Genomic DNA, 21,145 nt, shown 5'->3' on the forward strand with positions numbered 1-21,145 from the left:
GGGCACCGTGGGTTTGTGATTTCAAGGGTATATGTACATGAAGGCGAACATGTTTTCTTTTTACATGTTTTCTAGAGCGGTGCTTCACGTTGCCCCTGAGCCACTGCCAGGTGAGGTGAGGCTTACACATCTCACAGACTATGGTAAGATGTGTTATTGTTATTGGGCATATGAATTTCATATCCTAATATTGAACAATTAATTATACCACTTTATGGGTGCATGTTAGTCATTGTTTGTGACTATTTCTAAGGCCTGAATGATGGTTGCCTAGTACTAATGATTCGCGGAAGGCATAAAGTTGGTTGTACTACTGCCTTTTTTGTTTCTTCTGACCCTATAGTGAATGACACGAGCTGTGAGCGAGGACAAGACAGCTTTACCTGGAGACTGCAGGTGACTCTTAGTGATTGTCCAGTTATATTCACTTTTGTTTTATAATTTGTTGCAGTAGCAATTTAGTGTAAATAGGTCCTGAAGAAAGCAAGGATCACTATGTCCGAGAATTGCTGAAACATGTTGACCTGACTCTAATTCAGACAGTATATTTTTCAAACTGTCCTTACACATTTAAATAGTTTTTAATTTGGAGTAGCGAGCATCACCCTAATAAACATGTATTATGTGCTCCCTGACTCAATTTTAGACACCTTTTTCTAATTATTTTCACCTTCATTTTAGTTTTTGCACTGCACTTCCCTAGTCATACCACACTTGCATCACTTATCAGTCTCACTAAGTGATTAAACCATACTGTTGCTATTTAGGAAAAGAGGACTATTAACCATCTAGTCTCCCTCTTCCTTTATATTCACATCTTGCATCGATGGTTTCATGAAAATTTCCCAAATGATGAAGGGCGGTCTCGTGTGGTGACTGATGGGTACTTTTTGACCATCGAACGAGGTGTCACTATGTACCTTTTTCTAGGGTCATCTTCTGGTTTGTTGTTCAACTAATGCTTGCCGACCGCGCACTCAGCCTTTGGCTTTCTTAGACCCTCTTGAACGCTGTAGTTTGTTTTTTAATAACCCATATACCATGAAACGCACTGCCATTTTAGTATAGATCTCTGGGTTTATCGCGGACCCAGTGCCTTAGCATACATAGGTGGATGTTCTATATCTCAGCTGACGCAGCACTCTCGTCTCAGGACCTTCGCTCTATGTGTGTTTTTCCAGAATCCCCTGTCCTTCGTTATATGACAGGAGATGTGTATTCAAAAACAGCAGCTGCATTCCTTTATTATGTCTAGGCGCTAGTGTCTGACCAGAGAGAATATACAAGGGGCAATATTGTTTGACCTTGCCTAGGCTGTTCAGACTAAACCCAAGGAAAAGATAAAATACAAAAACTTGCTGGTTTCATGTGAAAAGAAAATGTGGCACAAAGGCAAGCATGATTATTCAGTAACGTGTGCAAATCCAAAGCGACCTACAATGGGCATAATTAGGCTAATATAGGGGACAACAACAGTGGGCCATGTGAGAAACACACAAGTCCCCAGCTCACTACTGGACTGGAAAGAAGACAGACACAGGTCTGTCCTGCTGGTCTCTGGACCCCCACCACCACCACCACCTGTACCATTCAAGATAGAAACTTGAGGCCAGAGGCAAGCCCTGACACTCAAATCAAATCAAAAAAGCTTTATTCGGTACATTTCATATGACCATAAAAGCATGCTAAAAACATGTCTAAAAAAGAGATATATATTGTTTGCACGGTCACTATTGATTTACAAATATAGTCCATATATAGATCCAGGAAAAACAATTAATTCATTAAAATCCTATAAATTCATAAATCTTACACATCATCTCACATGGTACATTAAAGTGCATTCAATTATCCAAATCACACGCATTCAATAATGTGCATTATATTTTCCTTTTTTCAGTTCTCATAGTTTTCAAAGTTTAAAGCCTCCAAATGAGAATAGGTCTTTCTTTTCCTAATAAACATTTGAATGAAAGTGCAAGCAGCAATCATAGTTTTTTCATCCTTCAAGCTACCTATAATATTAAAAACTTGTTTATAGTGATAGTATGTATTTACTTTAAAAAGAGGTTTCAACGTGAATTTACAAATGTCCCTATAAAAATCACAAAATAATAAAAAATGCAGCGTGGTTTGGGGAAATTGTCCGTCATGTGGACAATTTGGTAGTAAATGGTACTTTCTCCGAGTCTTTAGGAACGCGACTAGATAATGGAGGCTCCCAAGTCTTAGTCTAGTCGGAAAGAACCTATGCTGGACGTTTCTAACTGTAAAAAGTGAATGGGCGTTCGTAATAAGAAATATTACTTTGTTTTGTACTATATGCACCCTCCCTTACTAAGTCCATAGCAGTAGTAAACATTGTTTTCAGTTCTTTCTTGACATGTTCTTGAATGGACATAGGTTCCTTTGGATCTAGGTTTAGATTGCAGCTTTTTAATAGAGTTTGTTTATGTTTAAGCCACAAGATTTTCCTACTATCACCTAGAGCCAGGCAATGAAGTACTATGCTTTTAGTGAACCTTGCTTCTTCGCGTGTCCAAATCCCATGCCATAATGTTAACCCAGCTGCTTTTATGGTTTTATAAAATCGCCAATATACGGGACAGACAATTCACTGTGAACTAAACATTTTGATGTAGAACTTGGGACTGCTAGCAAACGTTTTAAGAATTTATTCTCTTGTGTTTGGAGAATTGCAATATTAGCCATCCCCCATAATGCTGCACCATAACATGCAGTAGAAATCGCTTTACTTCTATAAAGAGTGAGCATATCCCTTATCAGTTTATTTCCGATTTTTTTTTAGAATCTTAAGAAGCCCTCTATACATTGTGAGAATTTTAAATTTGATAAGTTTAGTGTTAGCCCCATGTACCCTTTTCGTTAAACAGTAAACCCAAATAGGTAAAACTTGAAACTTTCTCGATTGCAGTACCATCCACATAATGCTTTTTAGTACCTTTTCTAATATTGCCACAAGTCATGACAAAAGTTTTTGCTAGGTTCAGTTTTTAATCCTTTTCAGTCATAAAATGAGCAAACTTTTCAATCAGGCATTGCAAGCCGTTTGCCGTACTTGAAATAAGGACGGCATTGTTTGCATAAAGAAGCACTGGTGTTAAGCAGGATCCTACTTTTGGTGCATCAGCCTTAAGATTCTGTAGGCAGGAGTCAACATTATTTATATATAGTGAGAATAAAAGTGGTGCTAAAACGCACCCCTGTCTTATCCCACGGGTTACCCTAAAATCAGGAGTGCATGACCGAAACGAACTCTGGTTAGCAGAAAAGTGTAAATCTGGGATAAATAAACAACAATATCCTTTGGGGCACCTATCTCAACCAGTGTTTGCCACAATTTTTCATGATTTACCAGGTGAAAAGCACTGGTGAGATCCACAAAACAAAGGTTTAAACTACCACCCCCCCGGCTAGTGTGTATTTTCCCACCAAAAGATCCAAATATACACATTGTTCTATTGTCCCGATACCTCTCCAAAACCCATACTGGGCCTCTGAGAGAATGTTATTCTCAGAAGCCCAGGTCGCTAATCTTCCTAATAAAACTCTCCCCATTAGTTTCGATGTAGAGTCAAGGAGTGATATGGGATGATAACACTTGGCATTTCCTCTATCCCCTTTTTAGGTCTCGCCTGTCGATGCGCATGCGCATCGAGCTTGCGAGACTATGGGGGCTTAACCACTCTTTAACTAACTTGCAAGGAATCGTGGCGATTCCTTGCAGTGCCCGTGACTTTTAAGCTCAATGCGCATGCGCTTAGAGCTTAAAAGCGCGTGCACATCTCACAGCCTCCCCCAGCTCCGCTCCCTCCTCTCCTGCCCGCCGTGTCGCATTTCTCTTCCCCCACCCCTTCTCTCTCGTCCAGCCGTTGTGTTTATTTATTGTTTTACCCGCTCCGCCCCCTCCCCTGCCCGCCGTGTCGCATCGTCATGGCAGCTTTGAAAGTAGGGGCAGAAGAGCGCCACTCTCTCTCCCAGCACACCTCCCCCTCCAGCATCCACTCCCCCCTTGTCTCTCTGTGCCCGCCCCCACCACTCCTAATGAGCTGCTTGTTTTCATTTGCAGTACACCATGTGCGCATTTACTTTCATAACGGTGGCTCACCGTTTTAACTTGTTTTAATTTCCCAATCTGACCAAAAGGTTTGCCGATGCCTGACGTGCTACTGACCTCTCCACAGCCATGCCTACCTAATGGAGTACATGCTTGAATATATGTATATAGCCAGGCAAATTTTTTTACCCGCTCCGCCCCCTCCCCGCCGTGTCACGTCTCTCTGTGCCCGCCCCCACCACTCCTAATGAGCTGCTTGTTTTCATTTGCAGTACACCATGTGCGCATTTACTTTCATAACGGTGGCTCACCGTTTTAACTTGTTTTAATTTCCCAATCTGACCAAAAGGTTTGCCGATGCCTGACGTGCTACTGACCTCTCCACAGCCATGCCTACCTAATGGAGTACATGCTTGAATATATGTATATAGCCAGGCAAATATAAAGTACAACAAAAAAAACATTTGTCGCATTTCTTCTCCCCCCTCCCCTGCCTTCCCTCCGTCTCTCTTTTTTTTTTTTTACCCAAAACATTTGTCGCATTTCTCCTCCCCCCCCCTTCTCTGCCTTCCCTCTGTCCTTCAGTTGCTTCATGCCTTTGCTTGACCTCTTTTCCTTCATTCTTTTCGTAACCTCTACTCCTACTCCGCCTTTCAGCATCCTTTCATCCCCTTCCTCCTCCCCCTCACTTCAGCCCTCCCTTCTCGTTTCCTCTCTCTTCTAAACACGTCATTCGTCCCTGCCTTCAATATCCTCTCTTCTTTCCCTCATCCGACCCCCTCCATGTCCATATTTACCCTTGCCCCCTTCGCCCCCTTCCCTCCCTGCCCCTCCCCATCACTGTTGGCCACACCATTGAATTGAATTAATTCCGCCATGCTGTTCGCAACGGGCCCACCCCTGCAGCAGGCAGTGTCGCATTTCTCCTCCCCCCACCCCTTCTCTCTCGTCCAGCCGTCGTGTTTATTTATTGTTTTACCCGCTCCGCCCCCTCCCCTGCCCGCCGTGTCGCATCGTCATGGCAGCTTTGAAAGTAGGGGCAGAAGAGCGCCACTCTCTCTCCCAGCACACCTCCCCCTCCAGCATCCACTCCCCCCTTGTCTCTCTGTGCCCGCCCCCACCACTCCTAATGAGCTGCTTGTTTTCATTTGCAGTACACCATGTGCGCATTTACTTTCAGAACGGTGGCTCACCGTTTTAACTTGTTTTAATTTCCCAATCTGACCAAAAGGTTTGCCGATGCCTGACGTGCTACTGACCTCTCCACAGCCATGCCTACCTAATGGAGTACATGCTTGAATATATGTATATAGCCAGGCAAATATAAAGTACAACAAAAAAAACATTTGTCGCATTTCTTCTCCCCCCTCCCCTGCCTTCCCTCCGTCTCTCTTTTTTTTTTTTACCCAAAACATTTGTCGCATTTCTCCTCCCCCCCCTTCTCTGCCTTCCCTCTGTCCTTCAGTTGCTTCATGCCTTTGCTTGACCTCTTTTCCTTCATTCTTTTCGTAACCTCTACTCCTACTCCGCCTTTCAGCATCCTTTCATCCCCTTCCTCCTCCCCCTCACTTCAGCCCTCCCTTCTCGTTTCCTCTCTCTTCTAAACACGTAATTCGTCCCTGCCTTCAATATCCTCTCTTCTTTCCCTCATCCGACCCCCTCCATGTCCATATTTACCCTTGCCCCCTTCGCCCCCTTCCCTCCCTGCCCCTCCCCATCACTGTTGGCCACACCATTGAATTGAATTAATTCCGCCATGCTGTTCGCAACGGGCCCACCCCTGCAGCAGGCATTGCTTGAAATCAAAGGCGCTTGGAGGTCTCCACGGGGTTCTCTTTGTTTTCCGCCCAGGCGCTGCTTTGATCCGTGGCTGATTATTATGAGAACCCGGAGGGGCTCCTGGCCCCCAGCGTTAAGGGCTCCTCGCCTGCAATCGGATACTTTTAGAGTCTGCCCTTTAGTTTTCACAACAAAGCAAAGACAACCCTGAAAATGTCCATGAAGTATAAAACATCTTAATGTAAATTGTCCGGCAAATTCCCACTGAACACCACCACATCCACCATCACCACCACATCCACCACCACATCCACCGCATCCACCACCACCACCGCATCCACCACAACCACATCCACCGCATCCACCACCGCATCCACCACCGCATCCACCACCACATCCACCACCACATCCACCACCACATCCAACATCACCACCACATCCACCACCACATCCACCACCACATCCACCATCACCTCCACATCCACCATGACATCCACCGCCACATCCACCACCCCATCCACCACCACCACATCCACCACCACCACTGCATCCACCACCACATCCACCGCCACCACATCCACCGCATCCACCACCGCATCCACCACATCCACCATCACCTCCACATCCACCATGACATCCACCACCACATCCACCACATGCACCACCACCACATCCACCACCACATCCACCGCATCCACCACCACCACCGCATCCACCACCACATCCACCACATCCACCATCACCTCCACATCCACCATGACATCCACCGCCACATCCACCACCACATCCACCACCACCACATCCACCACATGCACCACCACCGCATCCACCACCACATCCACCACCACATCCACCACACCCACCACCACCACATCCACCACCAGGTGCAAATGCAATGTTCTTGGATTTTCGTCACAATAAAATACACTGAACATAATCTTCACAAAATTAATTTACAAACGTTTAAGCTATTGCCATTATAAATTACAATAAATGTTATTTAAGTATTAATTATTTACAAAATTAAAAGCCATTGTTATTTGCAATATCAATACATCTAAGTCACGTAAAGACAACACACATTGCATTACAAATGCTATAGGTGTCACATTTGCGAAAGTTCAAACTATTGACATTGTAACTGACAAAGCTATTACTTTTGCTATTTTCAAAACCAACACATAAATAAAAAAAGTGTCATTTACAATACCAATTGTTCAAACTTTCCTAATGCGAGACCTATTGCATTTCCAATGCTTGTTTAATATAGGCACTATGATGCTTTCAACCCAAGATGTAGGCAGTTTTCCATTGATGGTTGCATTAAAGAAATTCAAAAGGATAGGTGACCAGAATTCAATGTCGTGCTTAAATACGTCAATTGGGACCCCATCAGGGCCAGCGGTTTTACCACTGGCACTTTTATTAAGCGCTCCTTTAATTTCTTCTAAGGTAATCGAGAATAACCCTACAGGTTCAACTGTTATAAAATTATTTTTCCCATTTTGAGCGGTATTTATCCCTCCTGGATTAAAAATACCTCCAAAATTAGTTATCCACTCCTCCATTGGCACTAGGAATCTATTTTTACTGCTGTAATATCTCTAAAAAATGGTTAATTCATTGTTTTCCAAAATAGAGTAGTATCTCAGGTTGCAGCAGCTTGAGTTAGTTTATCCCAAGCCTCTTCTCTGATCTCTATTTTCCTAGCAATCAAAGCTAAGTTATACTTTCTCCTTAAATCTCCTATTTCTATATTTTTCCTAGGTTTAATTAAAAAAAAATGTCAATTCCCTATTTAGCCTTGAACATTCCTGATTAAACCATCTAGGTTCTGGATTATGGACTTTGTTCTTCTGTTTTATTTTTAAGTCATCAGCTATTTCGGTGATGATATTAGAAAAAGCACCAATAATATCTGAGTTAGTTGATGAGCTATCTAGACAGGTGTCAATATCATATTGTCTTTTTCCTGTAAGATTTTCTATAAATAAAGCGGGATTCACTCCTGACCATTTTAAAGAGACCCCATTATTACCTTTGGTCAAGATATTTTCATCGGCTACCTTCCCTCTTTTAGTCCTGAATGTATTTATCTTTAAAGTCAGTACTAGAGGGTAATGGTCGCTAAATAAACTTGCACAAACTATAAGGGAGCCCACTAAATCACTATGTTGTGCTGTTACAATAAAATGGTCAATGGTCGAGGACGATCTTGCCCCCATATATGTATGGGCAGGTGATTGCTCATCTACATCCTTTAATCCCAAGATTACTAAATCATATTTGTAGATGATGGAATTTATAGCTTCTCCATAATTATCATGGGGAAAATTTGAAATTTTATCTCGAGAATCATTTAAATGACCACATTGTTCCCCAGCCAAAATTCCACATTTTTCAATGTTAAAATCACGGCCCATATGAGCATAAAATCACCCCCTTTCCCTATCAGGAAACCATCAAGATCTTTTTCTAGAGAATTGATTACCTTGGATCTTGTGTTATCAAATATATTATCATAGAAATGTATTACAACAATGGGCTGTTTTCTCCCATCGTCTTTAAAAAGAAGTAATTGATAAAATTGCGATGCAATAAATGATTTCTTTAAAACGAGGGAAGAAGATCGTGAAATTGCAACTGCAAGGCCACCTTTTGCATGTCCCATTCTAGATGGTGTGGCATTAGTGCATATGGTTCGGTAGCCGTTTATAAAAAATGGTTCAGTATAACACGTTTCTTGAAACACAATTAGGGCACAGTTCTCAAAGTTTTTTAGCCATTCTTCGTTGTTTAATTTCGCTTTTACCCCTGCCACATGCCCTGACACTCATGGATACCTAGGGGGCCCCAGGAACACTTACTTCATCTATGCAATATCTCAGCATCCTGCTTCCTCAGTATCAGGATCAGTTCTTGACTGGACCATGTTAAAAGGAAAAAAGTACACTAAGGACCCTAAGACTGTTGAAAGTGACAGGTAACTGCCCCCTGTAGTAGGCTCCCAACCTATTCAATCAATCAATCAGAATACTTGTAAAGCGCGCTACTTACCCATGAGGGTCTCAAGGCGCTGAGGGGAGGGGGTGCCGCTACTGCTCGAAGAGCCAGGTCTTGAGGAGTCTTCTGAAGGCGAGTAGGTCTTGGGTCTGATGTAGGTGGGTAGGGCGGGTGTTCCAAGTCTTGGCGGCGAGGTAAGAGAAGGATCTGCCGCCGAAGGTTGTCCGTTGGATGCAGGGGACATCAGCGAGGGCGAGGCTGGCGGAGCGGAGCTGGCAGGTCGGGGTGTAGAAGTTGAGTCTGCTGTTCAGGTAGGCTGGTCCGGCGTTGTGGAGTGCTTTGTGTGCGTGAGTGAGGAGCTTGAAGGTGATCCTCTTGTCTACAGGGAGCCAGTGTAGGTCTCTCAGGTGGGGGGTGATGTGGCTGCGGCGGGGGACGTTGACGATCAGTTGGGCGCAGGCGTTTTGGATGCGTTGCAGTCGTCGTAGAGGTTTGGCTGGGATTCCTGCGTAGAGTGTGTTGCCGTAGTCCAGTCTGCTGCTGACGAGGGCCTGTGTCACGGTTCTTCTTGTTTTGGTCGGGATCCACTTGTAGAGCCTGCAGAGCATGCGGAGGGTATTGAGGCAGGAGGAGGAGACGGCGTTGACCTGTTTGGACATGGAGAGGGAGGAGTCGAGGATGAATCCTAGGTTGCGTGCATGGTCGGTGGGTGTCGGTGCTGTTCCCAGTGTGGTCGGCCACCAGGTGTCATCCCAGGCTGAGGGGGTGGGTCCGAGGATGAGTACCTCCATCTTGTCCGAGTTCAGCTTCAGACGGCTGTTCTGCATCCAGTCGGCGACGGCCTTCATTCCCTCGTGGAGGTTGGTTTTGGTGGTGTGCAGGTCTTTGGTGAGGGAGAGGATGAGCTGGGTGTCGTCGGCGTAGGAGATGATGTTGAGGTCGTGTTGGCGGGCCACTTGTGGGAAGGGGGCCATGTAGACGTTGAACAGCGTCGGGCTGAGGGATGAGCCCTTGGGGACGCTGCAGATGGTGTCGGTGGCCTCGGATCGAAAGGGCGGGAGGCGGACGCTCTGGGTTCTGCCGGAGAGGAAGGACGTGGTCCAGTCAAGGGCCTTCTCTTGGATTCTGGCTTCTAGGAGGCGTGTCTTTAGAGTGCGATGGCAGACCGCGTCGAAGGCGGCTGACCGGTCCAGGAGGATGAGGGCTGATGTTTCGCCGTTGTCTAGTTGGCGCCTGATGTCGTCAGTGGTGGCGATGAGGGCTGTCTCGGTGCTGTGGTTTCGTCTGAACCCGGACTGGGACGGGTCCAGGATGTTGTTGCCTTCCAGGTGGCGAGCCAGTTGCATGTTAACGATTTTCTCGATGACCTTCGTCGGGAACGGGAGCAGGGAGATGGACCGGATGTTCTTGAGGTCCTTGGGGTCCGCCTTGGGCTTCTTGAGGAGAGCGTTGATTTCGGCGTGTTTCCAGCTTTCCGTGAATGTTGCTGTTTCGAAGGAGATGTTGATGACCTTCCGTAGTTGGGGTACGATGGCAGGGTCTGCTTTATTGACTACGTGGTGTGGGCACGGGTCTGACGGAGATCCTGAGTGGATGGAGTTCATGACCATGCGTGTCTCGTCGTCGTAGACGTTGGACCAGGAGGTCAGCCGGTTGGCGCTGGTGGTGTTCACAGGGGCGGCGGGGTCTGGCGTAGTCGGGGCGGTCATGGTGTTGAAGCTGTCATGGATGTCAGACATCTTGCGGTGGAAGAAGATGGCTAGTGAGTCGCACAGTTCTTGTGAGGGCGGTATGTCGCTAGTGTTGGAGAGTTCTTTTACGATGCTGAAGAGCTCTTTGCTGTCGTGTGCGTTGTTATCCAGGCGGTCCTTGAAGGATGACCTCTTGGCTATTCCGATGAGGTGGTGATGTCTGCGAGTGGCGTCCTTGTGGGCTGCGCGGTTGTCCGAAGTGCGTTCATGGAACCATGCCTTCTCCAGTTTCCTGCAGGCGCGTTTGGAGGTCTGCAGCTCGTCGGTGAACTAGGTGGCTCTCTTGCTGGTGTGGTTGTTGGAGGGTTTCTTGAGTGGGGCGAGGGTGTTGGCGCAGTCGTTGATCCACTCTCTGAGGTTGCGGGCTGTGGCGTCCGGGTTGGTGGGGTCGGTGGGTGGGTTCTGTTTTGACTATCTAAGAGAGTTCTAACAGAGAGTTCTAACAGATGTTTTAGCCCATTGGCTACAAACTGCTTACAGCGATTTATTGTATGTAAAAATTAAATCAGATTTTACTTACCTTTCAATCATAACTCTGGTTCCCCTCGATATAAGTTTGCTGTTTTGATGTGTGTTTAAAGCTAAAAATACCCTCTCTTATTGATAGCTTGGTGTTGTGTTTGTCACTTATCTGTCACAGCTGTCCAGGACTGAGCTGAGGGTGTTATTAAAGAACCAAACTTGACCTGATAAAGACTGCGAAATTATTGAATGGAGAGGTCTCACAACCACACTACATAATAGGTCACTTACCTACAGCAGACCTTCTTCCTTTTCTAGACCTGTGCCATCTCAGTGTCTTCCTTCAGAAGGACAAATTCAAAATGCTAACACTGGCCTTGACCTTGTCTGCACACGAAACTGGAGACTAGGTGACGGTGGTGGACCTGCAGGACACCTATTTCCATTTGCCTGTCCTGCAGGCCCATTGGTGCTACCTACAGTTTGTGGGGGGCAGGAGCATTTTCAGTTTGTTGTGCTCACCTTTGGTCTCACCAGTACCCCTCAGTGTTCACAAAAGTAATGGCATTGGTAGCAGCACACCTTTGGAGGTCAGTGGTCCCTGCCTTCCTCTGCTTTAACGACTGGTAGCTGAAGGCGGGCCTCACCGGAGGCTGTAGTCCAACACCTCCAGACAATGGCAAACCTCCTGTCATCTTTGGGGTTCACTATCAATGTGCTGAAATCATACCTCACTCCTTCTCAGACGTTCTCCTTCATCAGAGCCTGGCATGATTTGGTTTTGTGCCTTTCCCCCAGAAAGGAGTCCAGGACATTCAGGTTATAATACTGATCTTTCAGCCTCTGTCCTGGATTTCCATGAGGTTGAGTCTGAGGCTACTGGGACTCAAAGGCTCCTGCATCCTACTGGTACAGCTGGTCAAGAAGGCTTCTGTGACCACACACAAATTTCAGAAGAGATTGCAAAACATCTCCAGTGGCAATTGGGTCACTAGCAGACCCCTCTCCCTAACCCACCAAGAATTGACAGTGGCGACTGATGATTCACTTCCGGATTGGGGAAGCCATCTAGGAGATATGGAGATCAGTGGCCTCTGGCAAAGCCCTGGCTCCATATCAGCATTCTGCAGCTGGGTGCCTTCTGCTTGGCCTTGGAAGCCTTCCTTCCATCCATTAAGGGGGGGTTGGTACAGGTGCTAATGGGCAACACCCCCACAATGTAGATTGCAGCAAACAGGGAGGGATAGGGTCAGGGGTAATTTGACAGGAGGCACTATGCCTCTGGAAATAGCTGGATCATCACAGAATGTCCCCACTGGTGTACCACCTTGCTGAATCTTTGAATGGCAGGGCGTACAAGCTCAGCTCTCTAGGCCTAGTGGATCACGAGTGGCAGTTGCACCCAGAGGTGGTACAAGGTAGTTTCCATGAATAGGGTGAAGCTTGGTTTGATCAGTTTGCCACCGCTGAAGACCCGCAAATGTCAACAGATCTGCGTGATGGAGTTTCCCGCTTGGAGAAGCATTCCGACTAGGGTGAAACTTGGTTCTCCTTTATGACTTTCGCTGATACCTCTTCTGCCCTGAGTTTTGAAGATCAGGACCGACTGGCCCCTAGCCATCTTAGTTGCCCCGGAATGGTCCTGGAGAGGCGTGATAGCCAGAGCTCCAAGGCATGAGCATCTGTCTTCCGATCAGGTTTCCCCTTCAGGAGGATCTGCTGTCACAGCTATGGGGGAAGGTTCTGAACCAAGTCTTTGCTATCTCCACCTCATGCTTGGAGATTGAGCTGTGAGAGCTAAATACCTCCAACCTTTCTCCGGGAGTGGTTGGCAGCAAGGCGACCCTTGACGAAGACCGTATACGCCTGTAGTTTGGACAAATGTGTGGATTGGTGCAGCACAAGACAAATCGACCCCCATTCCAGGCAAAGTTATTTGATGTGTTGCTGTTCATTTTGTCCCTCGCTCAGGAAGGCATTGTTTTTTTTTACAGTTGCCCGACTAGCCCTCACTATTTATTATTTTTTTTTGAAATATTTTTTATTCTTTGCAGGCATGTAAGGAATAAGTACAGTAAGGCATAAATAGTTAATTTTTACATACATAAATCACTTATTTTCATATAAAACATAAGCAAATGCAACTGAATCATAGAGTATTATTAGGAGGTAAATATAAAGAAAAGAGGAAGAAAGAAAAAAAGAAGGAATGGAAGGGAATAGATAAGCAAGAAAATAATTTCAATTTCTTTTCAACGCTAATACAGATTGCATAGTTGGACTTATTTTCTACACCCCTCCCCTATATCGCAGAGAGAAAAATTAAGTGAAACATTAATGATCTATAAAGGTACCCCAGATTTTTTCATGCTTTTTCAATGTTTGTGAGCCCCTGATCTTTGCTAAAGCTAGTTCCATTGAATGTATCTCAATTACCAGGGCCCACCATTCCCAGACCTTAGGTGTTTCTGGACTAATCCAAGCTCTAGCCAGAGTTAGCTTAGCACAGGACATTAATATCGTGGCCAAAGCGGCTTGTGGAAAAGATACCGAGTAAACGTCTAGCAAAACAGAGGTGGCCGTGAATGTAGGCAGCTGAATATATTTCAGTTTAAAAACTTTTTCAATATCTTGCCAAAAAGTTTTAAGTTTCGGGCAAGAAAATAAGATATGTGCTAAGTCAGCTGCTTCGGCAAAGCATTTAGGGCATTTTGTGCGATCGCTGTGAATGTTATTAGATGGCCATTTAGAGATTCTTTCCGGGGTGTAGTATAGCATACAGGTCGTTCTAAATTGTTGTAATCTGAGACTTGATGATCGTACTCGTTTATTAATATTTACTAAAGAGTTCTCTATCTGTTTTGGTGTTATATTTGAGCCCAGCATTCTGCTCCATTTGTCAGCCAATTTAATACAGTCATTTGATTTAAATCCAACAAGAAGCCTGTATGCTTCGCTTATTGTGGATTTATTTTTGAATGAGTATAGACATGTCCAGATATCACATTCAGTGACCTCCAATATTTGTTTTTTATTAATCAAGTAGTTGTGTATCTGTAAATGTTTATATCTCATATTTTCAGATAAATTATATATTAATTTGAGGGTATTGAAATCTAGAAAACCTTGTGTTCCGTACAAATCCCCTAAAACCGTAATACCCGATCTTGACCAACAGCGAGTATTGATGTCGGAAAAAATATTTAGTAGGCCCGGATTGCCCCATAGCGGGAGCTCGGGGTGAAAATAGCTAGTGTTGCAAAAAGAAAGTATGTTACCCCAGATCTTTGTTAAGTCTCTTATAGTTTTAAATCTAACCCTTTTGTAGTAGTTGGGGTCATTGGTTCGAAACAAAAACATATTTGAGTCGGATTTTAACGTAAAAGAGTGAAAAAACAAAGTCTTTCTTTCATTTAATAAGGAGCGAAGACGAATGACAAAAGCAGACCAAAAGTATAATTTAAAATCAGGAAAATTGAGTCCGCCGTAGTTCGTATTATTTTTCATAAGAGCCAGTGATCTTCTTGCCCTTTTATACCCCCAAATAAAACTGCTAAGTATTCCGTCAAGTTTTTTAAAGAATTGGTTATTTAATGCTAATGGTATAGACCGAAATAAATATACAAATTTGGGCAGAACCTTCATCTTGATTAGGTTAATTCTACCAGTTAAGTTCAAAGGTAATCTGTGCCATTTTTTTAACAATAGGTTAGTTGATTTCATGAGTTCATTGTAATTTAGATTATTGATTTCTTGTAGTTTAGCCGTAATTTTAACCCCGAGATATGTGGCAGTGTGGCAGATCTCAGGCACAGCCACTGCTGGTGTATAATTAGCTATTACTTGCGTTTTTAATAAATTTAGTTTATAACCCGCCACCTTACCATATTTTCCGGCTTCTAATGTTATTCCCTTTAGTGCTTCTACAACATCTTCAGTATAGATCGCGATGTCATCTGCGTATGCAGTTATTTTTAGTTCTTGTGTACCTGATCTAAAAGGTACAATTTGATTTTGAAGTTGAAGGGCGGACAGAAAAGGCTCCAATGAAAGAGCAAATAACAGAGGAGATGTCAGTCCCCCATAACTGGTATATGCTGATGGTTTATCATACAGTGCTTGTATGCTCCGCAGGAATTGTCCTTTAAACCCTATCTTAGACAGAATGCACCAGAGAAAGTTCCACCCCACTCGATCAAAAGCTTTTTCAGCATCTAATAGAATCATGCCAAGTGGGGTGGATTCCGTCTCTGCTACATCAAATGCAGTTATTGCCATATTGACATGTATAGTAGTATCCCTGCCAGTTATGAACCCATGTTGATGTGTATTAATGATTTGGGGCATAATAGGAGCCAATCTTAATGCTAAAATTTTAGCAAACATTTTTGCGTCTGTATTTATTAAAGAAATGGGGCGATATGACCCTCTCTCTTCCTTCGGTTTGCCTTTTTTCAAAAAGAATATTATTTTTGCCCTATTCCATGACCTAGGTGTCTTACCTTCTAGGCCTACAAATTGTATGACTTTTAACAATAGTTGTTCAAGCTCTGCTAAACAGAGTTTATATATTTCTAGGGGTATGGTGTCCTCACCCGCCGCTTTTCCTACGGGTAATAGAGCTATCGCTAGATGCAATTCCGCCATGGTTATGTCCTCAGACAGTGAGTCTAACTCTGGGCAATTCTGAGTGTCCCTGGTATACTCTTCAACATATTTATTTATGTCGTCTAAATTATGGTCCACTTCTGGGGTATATAAGTTTCTATAGAAGTCGGCAAACTGTTCTAAAATATCTTGAGGTTGGGTATAAATTTTATTGCCAGCCCCCCGTATACTTGTAATAGTAGAGTTAGCTCTGTCCTCAGCAACTTTGTAGGCCAGAATTTTCCCAATTTTATCGCCCCCCTCATATTGTGTTATTTTAAATTTATGCAAGTTGTTGGTGCTTTTCTGAATAAATTTTGACTTCATTTTATTTTTAATTGAGCAGAGTTCAAGGCCAATTTCTATACTCTTTGTTGCATTGTGCCGGAGTGCTGATGATAGTTGTTCTTCTAAAGCTGTTATTTTCGTCAACAATTGATCGTTATTTTTTTTGTTTTCATAGTTTTGCCTAATTACGTACGCCTGAGTAAAGCCCCTGATGCTTGCCTTACAAGCATCCCAAACCATATCGGGTGAGGCTGAATTGATATTAATGCCTATAAATTCAGTAAGATGTGATTTTAATTGCGTCATAAAAATTGTATCTGAAATCAGATATCTCGGAAAGGAAAATGGTCTGGGGGTAGTTCTAGTATTTATTATTTTGATTGTCAATATTATTGCGTTATGGTCCGATGATATTCGGGGACATACGGCCATAGAGCTGTTTTTCAATAAATTCTCGCTTGCTAATGCCATGTCGAGCCTAGAGCATATTTTATGAGGGGCGGAATAAAATGTGTATCCAGGATTATTAGCATATAAATGTCGCCAAGTGTCTTTGATATTGTGTACACGGCATAGATCGAGGATAGATAACCTAGTTTTGTGCATCCTTTGATATCGCCCAGAGCTGGTTGTATCAATTCTGTAATCCATGACGCAATTAAAATCTCCCATAATGATAAGTTCTCCCTCCAAACCCAAAAGTTTAACATTCAAATAGTCAAAAAGGCTAGGCTCGTCTATATTGCAACCATAGACCACACATAAAACGTATTTAACATTTTCGCAGCTTATCTGTGCTATTGCCCATCTGCCATCTTTGCCACAAAAAGTCTGTATTGTCTCGGCCCTGAATCGCATGTCTTTGAGTATAGCAACCCCTCTTGTAGATTGTCCGAAAGCAGAGCAAACTATGATGTCGTACCCCAGATGTTTAAGAAGTTTTTTGTCCTTCCCCGCAATGTGTGTTTCAGATAAGAAAATAATATGGGGGTTATGCATTTTCAATTCCTCTTTAACCAAGCACCTTTTGTTCTTGCTATTGAGCCCGGCTACGTTCCAAGCTAAGCATTTTATTTCATACATCTAGAAAGTAAAAAGATTAGCCCTCACTATTTAAATAACCTGTGATGCTTGTTTTGAAAGGTCCACAATATCTTTTATCCCTTTCCCTTTATTCCTCACATATTTGATGTGCACTCCATTTGAGCCGCTTCACAGCTGTCCTTAACAGCTTCTGAACCTCAAAACAATGTTCCTTATTGCCATAAAATCAGTGCATGAGTAAGGTTCAAGCTCTCAGTGTCAGCCCACCATACACTAACCTGTTCCCAGACAATTTAGTTCTGTGGACAAGACCATGCTTCTTCCCGAAAGTTGTGACTCTTCTTCACGTTGGTCAAAATATCACTGTACTCTCCTACTGACCGGCTCTTTGACTGACCGGAGCTGCACAGGTTTGCCGAGAGGTGCCCACAAAGGTCTTATAGTACTTATTTAGTCCATTCACAGACCTACCTCAAAATATGTACTGCTTTGCTATCTATTCAAATCTTAGAAATCAAGTTATTCTCTTAGTGATTCTATTTCTGGTTGAGACTGTATCTAACTGCAGATTCCTCACTGATTCTCTCTGTTCAATAAATTGGACTCTACTCATTGATAAGATCGCAAGTTTAGCAATCTACACACTGGTGAAAGCCAGTTTGCTGTTGGGGCTTTGCGTCTGGATGAGCGGACAGCCTCAAAGGCAACTGATGTCAGCACGCGGGAGTGGTGCATATATACCCTGCTTTGAAGACCATCAGGAATCATCAAGCACCAAAGGTGGGCTTGTGCACCTTGTAAGGGACCTTTGCCGCTGAAGGCATGCAGCTTTTTTCAAAGCCCACATTCACTGTTGCTGTGGGGTACCAGATGCAGTTGTAGTATTATTCCTTATGGGACATTATCTCATTAACACCGCTGGAGTTTCAGCTGTAAAGATAAGGTTGATGGGTTCTCAGGAAAGAATACATAGCATTTCAGCAAAGATAGAAAGGTGGGCTAATAAACCTTCTCTTTCAAGAACTGTTAGTGATTCAAACTGAGCACCTGATATCTACTACACATCTCTCTTTTATTGTATAGTACTTTAGTATGCATGCCAACTCTGTGATTATGAGGTCAGGTCTACTTTCAGAACAGGGCCTGAGTCAACAGGTAACAGGCACTAGTTTTTCTGTCTCTACTCCTGGTGATTATTTCACTCTCTGGGGTTGCACGGCTCTGCCTCAGGTGCACCAAGGGACATCGGAACTACTAGTTCATGGCTGTGCCTTTTGGACTGAAAGCGTTCACGACAGTGATAAACATCATAGCAGCTTCACTGTGGGGTTCAGAAATCCACCACCATAACTTCTTTTCAACATTTTATATTCATGATTAACACCCTGAAGTCGCATCTGGTACCCACTCAGATTTTTATATTCATAGGAGTGGGAAATCATACTTTATTCATGTTCGATTAATTAAAATCATTACAAGGTCTAAAAAAAAACAAGTGTGTGTTGCAATTACACGTAAAAGAAAACAACAGTTAGTGCAGCTGGTGCTTTCCTAGTAAGGACATATAAAAGAATGCAGTCAATAATATTTTCTAAATAGGATCATATTGCACTCTAAAACCAAGTTAAAACAAGATAAAACGGTCTTTGAATGCAACCGGCACTTCAAGCGGGAGCGTCCAGTAATATGGGAGGAAGAGAATGAAGTGCAAAGTGCTAGCCAAAAGTATTTAATAAATAGGGTCATGTTATACTATAAAACCAAGTTAGAATAAGGTAAAAGATAATTTGCATGCTGGTATCACCTTCGAGCATAAGTACAGTGCATTCAGGGTTGTGAGAAGAAAGGCGTAAAATTCAGGGTGCCCATACGCTAGTGTAGGCCTGTGGCAGCTTCAATAAGTAAAAGTCTGATAGAATTTTTAAACTTCCCTAGACTGGCGAGGGTGCATGCAGTGTTTTCAGAGAAGCACAAGTCCGAGGCCTCCCTGCCACTTCTGACGCCCTTAGCCTGAAATATAGGATGGAGCAGACGGCGTCACCTGCCGGCCAGTTTGGGACAGCAACACAACAGGCGAAGCCAGGATTCTTAATGGTAACCATATAGCCTAAATGAAAATGCCTCCTGTTTACGTGTCCAGGCAGAATTAAAGTCAGAGAATGGCAAAACGAGCCATATGTGGAGTATCGAACAACCCGAGGATGATGGCGGTGGCGGCCGGCGAAGGGGATTAGAAATTTCAAGCTCTTTAGACGTGTGGGCATTCTAAAGATATATCGTACTTTTAGACGGTTGTGACATCTGAATAGCTACGGATAAACATTTGAAAAGGTGGCGTCCCCTCCACATCTTTAGCTAAAGACAAGGCGAATGTAGAGATTACAGTCAGCCGCCTCCTGCCTGTTAGTGACTACTTATACATTTTACAGCAAACAGCTGTCCGTATCACTTTATTAATAAAGTAGCAGAAATCTGGCTCCTCTCCTCGTACAATAGACCAGATCGCGTGACAGGTCCTCACAATTTTGAGAAGTGCCGTTATATCCGCGCTTTGTTTCTCTGAAAGATCTGCACTCCAGGTTTAGACTTCCTATATCGCACTGTATCTGACTGGTCCTGAAGAAGGTGGTTCGTACTCCTGTTCCTTCCACCGAAACGCGTCGACCATCTCCCCTCTTTCAAACCTAATGACTTTGGTCATTAATTGGACATCAGACCCAATGCTATAGGATACATTATTTGTTTGTGTAATGGGATGGATGCTTAGGAAGAATGTATGTGTTGTGTGTGTGCGGCTCTCTACCTGTTTTGTGCATTATTAATTGATTTAGTGTTAACATGAATCTGACCAACCAAAGTTATATTTGGCATTGTTTCATTGTGGTGAAATAATATTTCTCCGAAACTTTTATGTGGAAAAGTATATATATATTTTTTTATAAATGCTATAAGTGTAAAATGATGATAAAAAAAAGAATCTTTCTATTGCAAAATAAAGTAAAATGAGAAAAAAAATTACAGTTTGTGTAGACATTGTTAGTGTATGCCCTGTGTTTGAGAGACTATTCCTACGATAAAAGTACCTATAGGTCAAGAGGGAGCATTTTTTAGTTGATATGTGGAGGATTTTCCTGCGAGCCTGGGCGGAAAGTGGGTGTTGAAAAAAGGGTTGTGCTTTCTCCAGGGTATAAGATGCATCCATAGTAGTGGGGCTAGCACAAAGTATTTTGGTGTCCCGTTCAAACAAGGTTATTATCACCTGTCTGTGAACTGCTTTTTTCCAGGCAGGAAATGGGATATCTTAGGAGGGCTGGCTCTCAACCCTGATCTTAAGTCTGCTAATTGCCTTTGCTAACCATATTTGTCAAGGGGAGCCCTCCTCTTCAAAGATTGTTTTCAGGTAGTGTTTGAGGGAGGTCTCTGAGGCTCGCAGAACCCTGAGGGAGCATTTTTATTCCCCCTCACACACAAGGTCTCAGCTCCCTAGGCCCAGCTCCAATCTCAGCCTCGTTCTTCTCGCCTGCAGAGGGGCAAGCAGCATTGTCTTGTATGCCTTAATCTGGGAATCCATTAAAAGCCTGCCGACGCTGCCTGGAAAGATCAGATAGCCGTAGTTGAGAGCCCACATCAATTTTGCTTTCAAGACTGTCAGCATGGGCACGGCAGTAGAATTTTGTAAGCAATTACTTAGGCTCTTCAATGTGTGGATGGCTCAAGGAAGCTTAGTTCTAAGGTGCCTTAGGTGAGCGGCTGGTTTGGCCCCCTCTGAGATCCAAACCACAAGGAATTTATAAGCTGGCACTATCGCTATTGGAAGGTCTCCCAGTTGCCAATGGATTCGTTTTTTATGGGGATATTTTCAGAACACAATTACCTTTTTTTTGCTCTTATTTACCTGCAGCTTATTCTCCTGGTTGTAGCAATGGAGTGCATTGAGGGCTCTCTGTAGTCCAGATCTAGTGTGGTCCATGATTGCAGTGTCATCTGCATACTGCAGGATGGTAAGTTGTGCCCTACCCAACCTTGAAGTAACTAAACTGAGGCCTTGCAAGGCAGCATCCAGATCTGTAGTGTAGAGATTAAAAAGTAGGGG

General features: G+C 43.7%; 1 protein-coding gene across 3 annotated transcripts in view; it reads left to right on the forward strand.

The window, feature by feature from the left end:
- Positions 1-21,145, forward strand: part of LOC144816539 (uncharacterized) — a 1,138,385-nt gene that overhangs the window by 611,371 nt on the left and 505,869 nt on the right. Inside the window, exon 13 of one of the 3 annotated variants that reach the window (XM_078674271.1) lies at positions 344-362. The exons of the other annotated variants lie outside the window; for them this stretch is intronic. Coding sequence (XP_078530397.1) covers positions 344-346 — 3 coding nt within the window. The 3' untranslated portion in view covers positions 347-362. Of the gene's footprint in view, positions 1-343; positions 363-21,145 lie in introns of those variants that run through there. 3 annotated transcript variants of the gene reach the window in all.

The sequence above is a fragment of the Lissotriton helveticus genome, chromosome 1_1 (genome assembly GCF_964261635.1).
Source record: "Lissotriton helveticus chromosome 1_1, aLisHel1.1, whole genome shotgun sequence".
NCBI classification, from domain to species: Eukaryota; Metazoa; Chordata; class Amphibia; order Caudata; family Salamandridae; genus Lissotriton; species Lissotriton helveticus.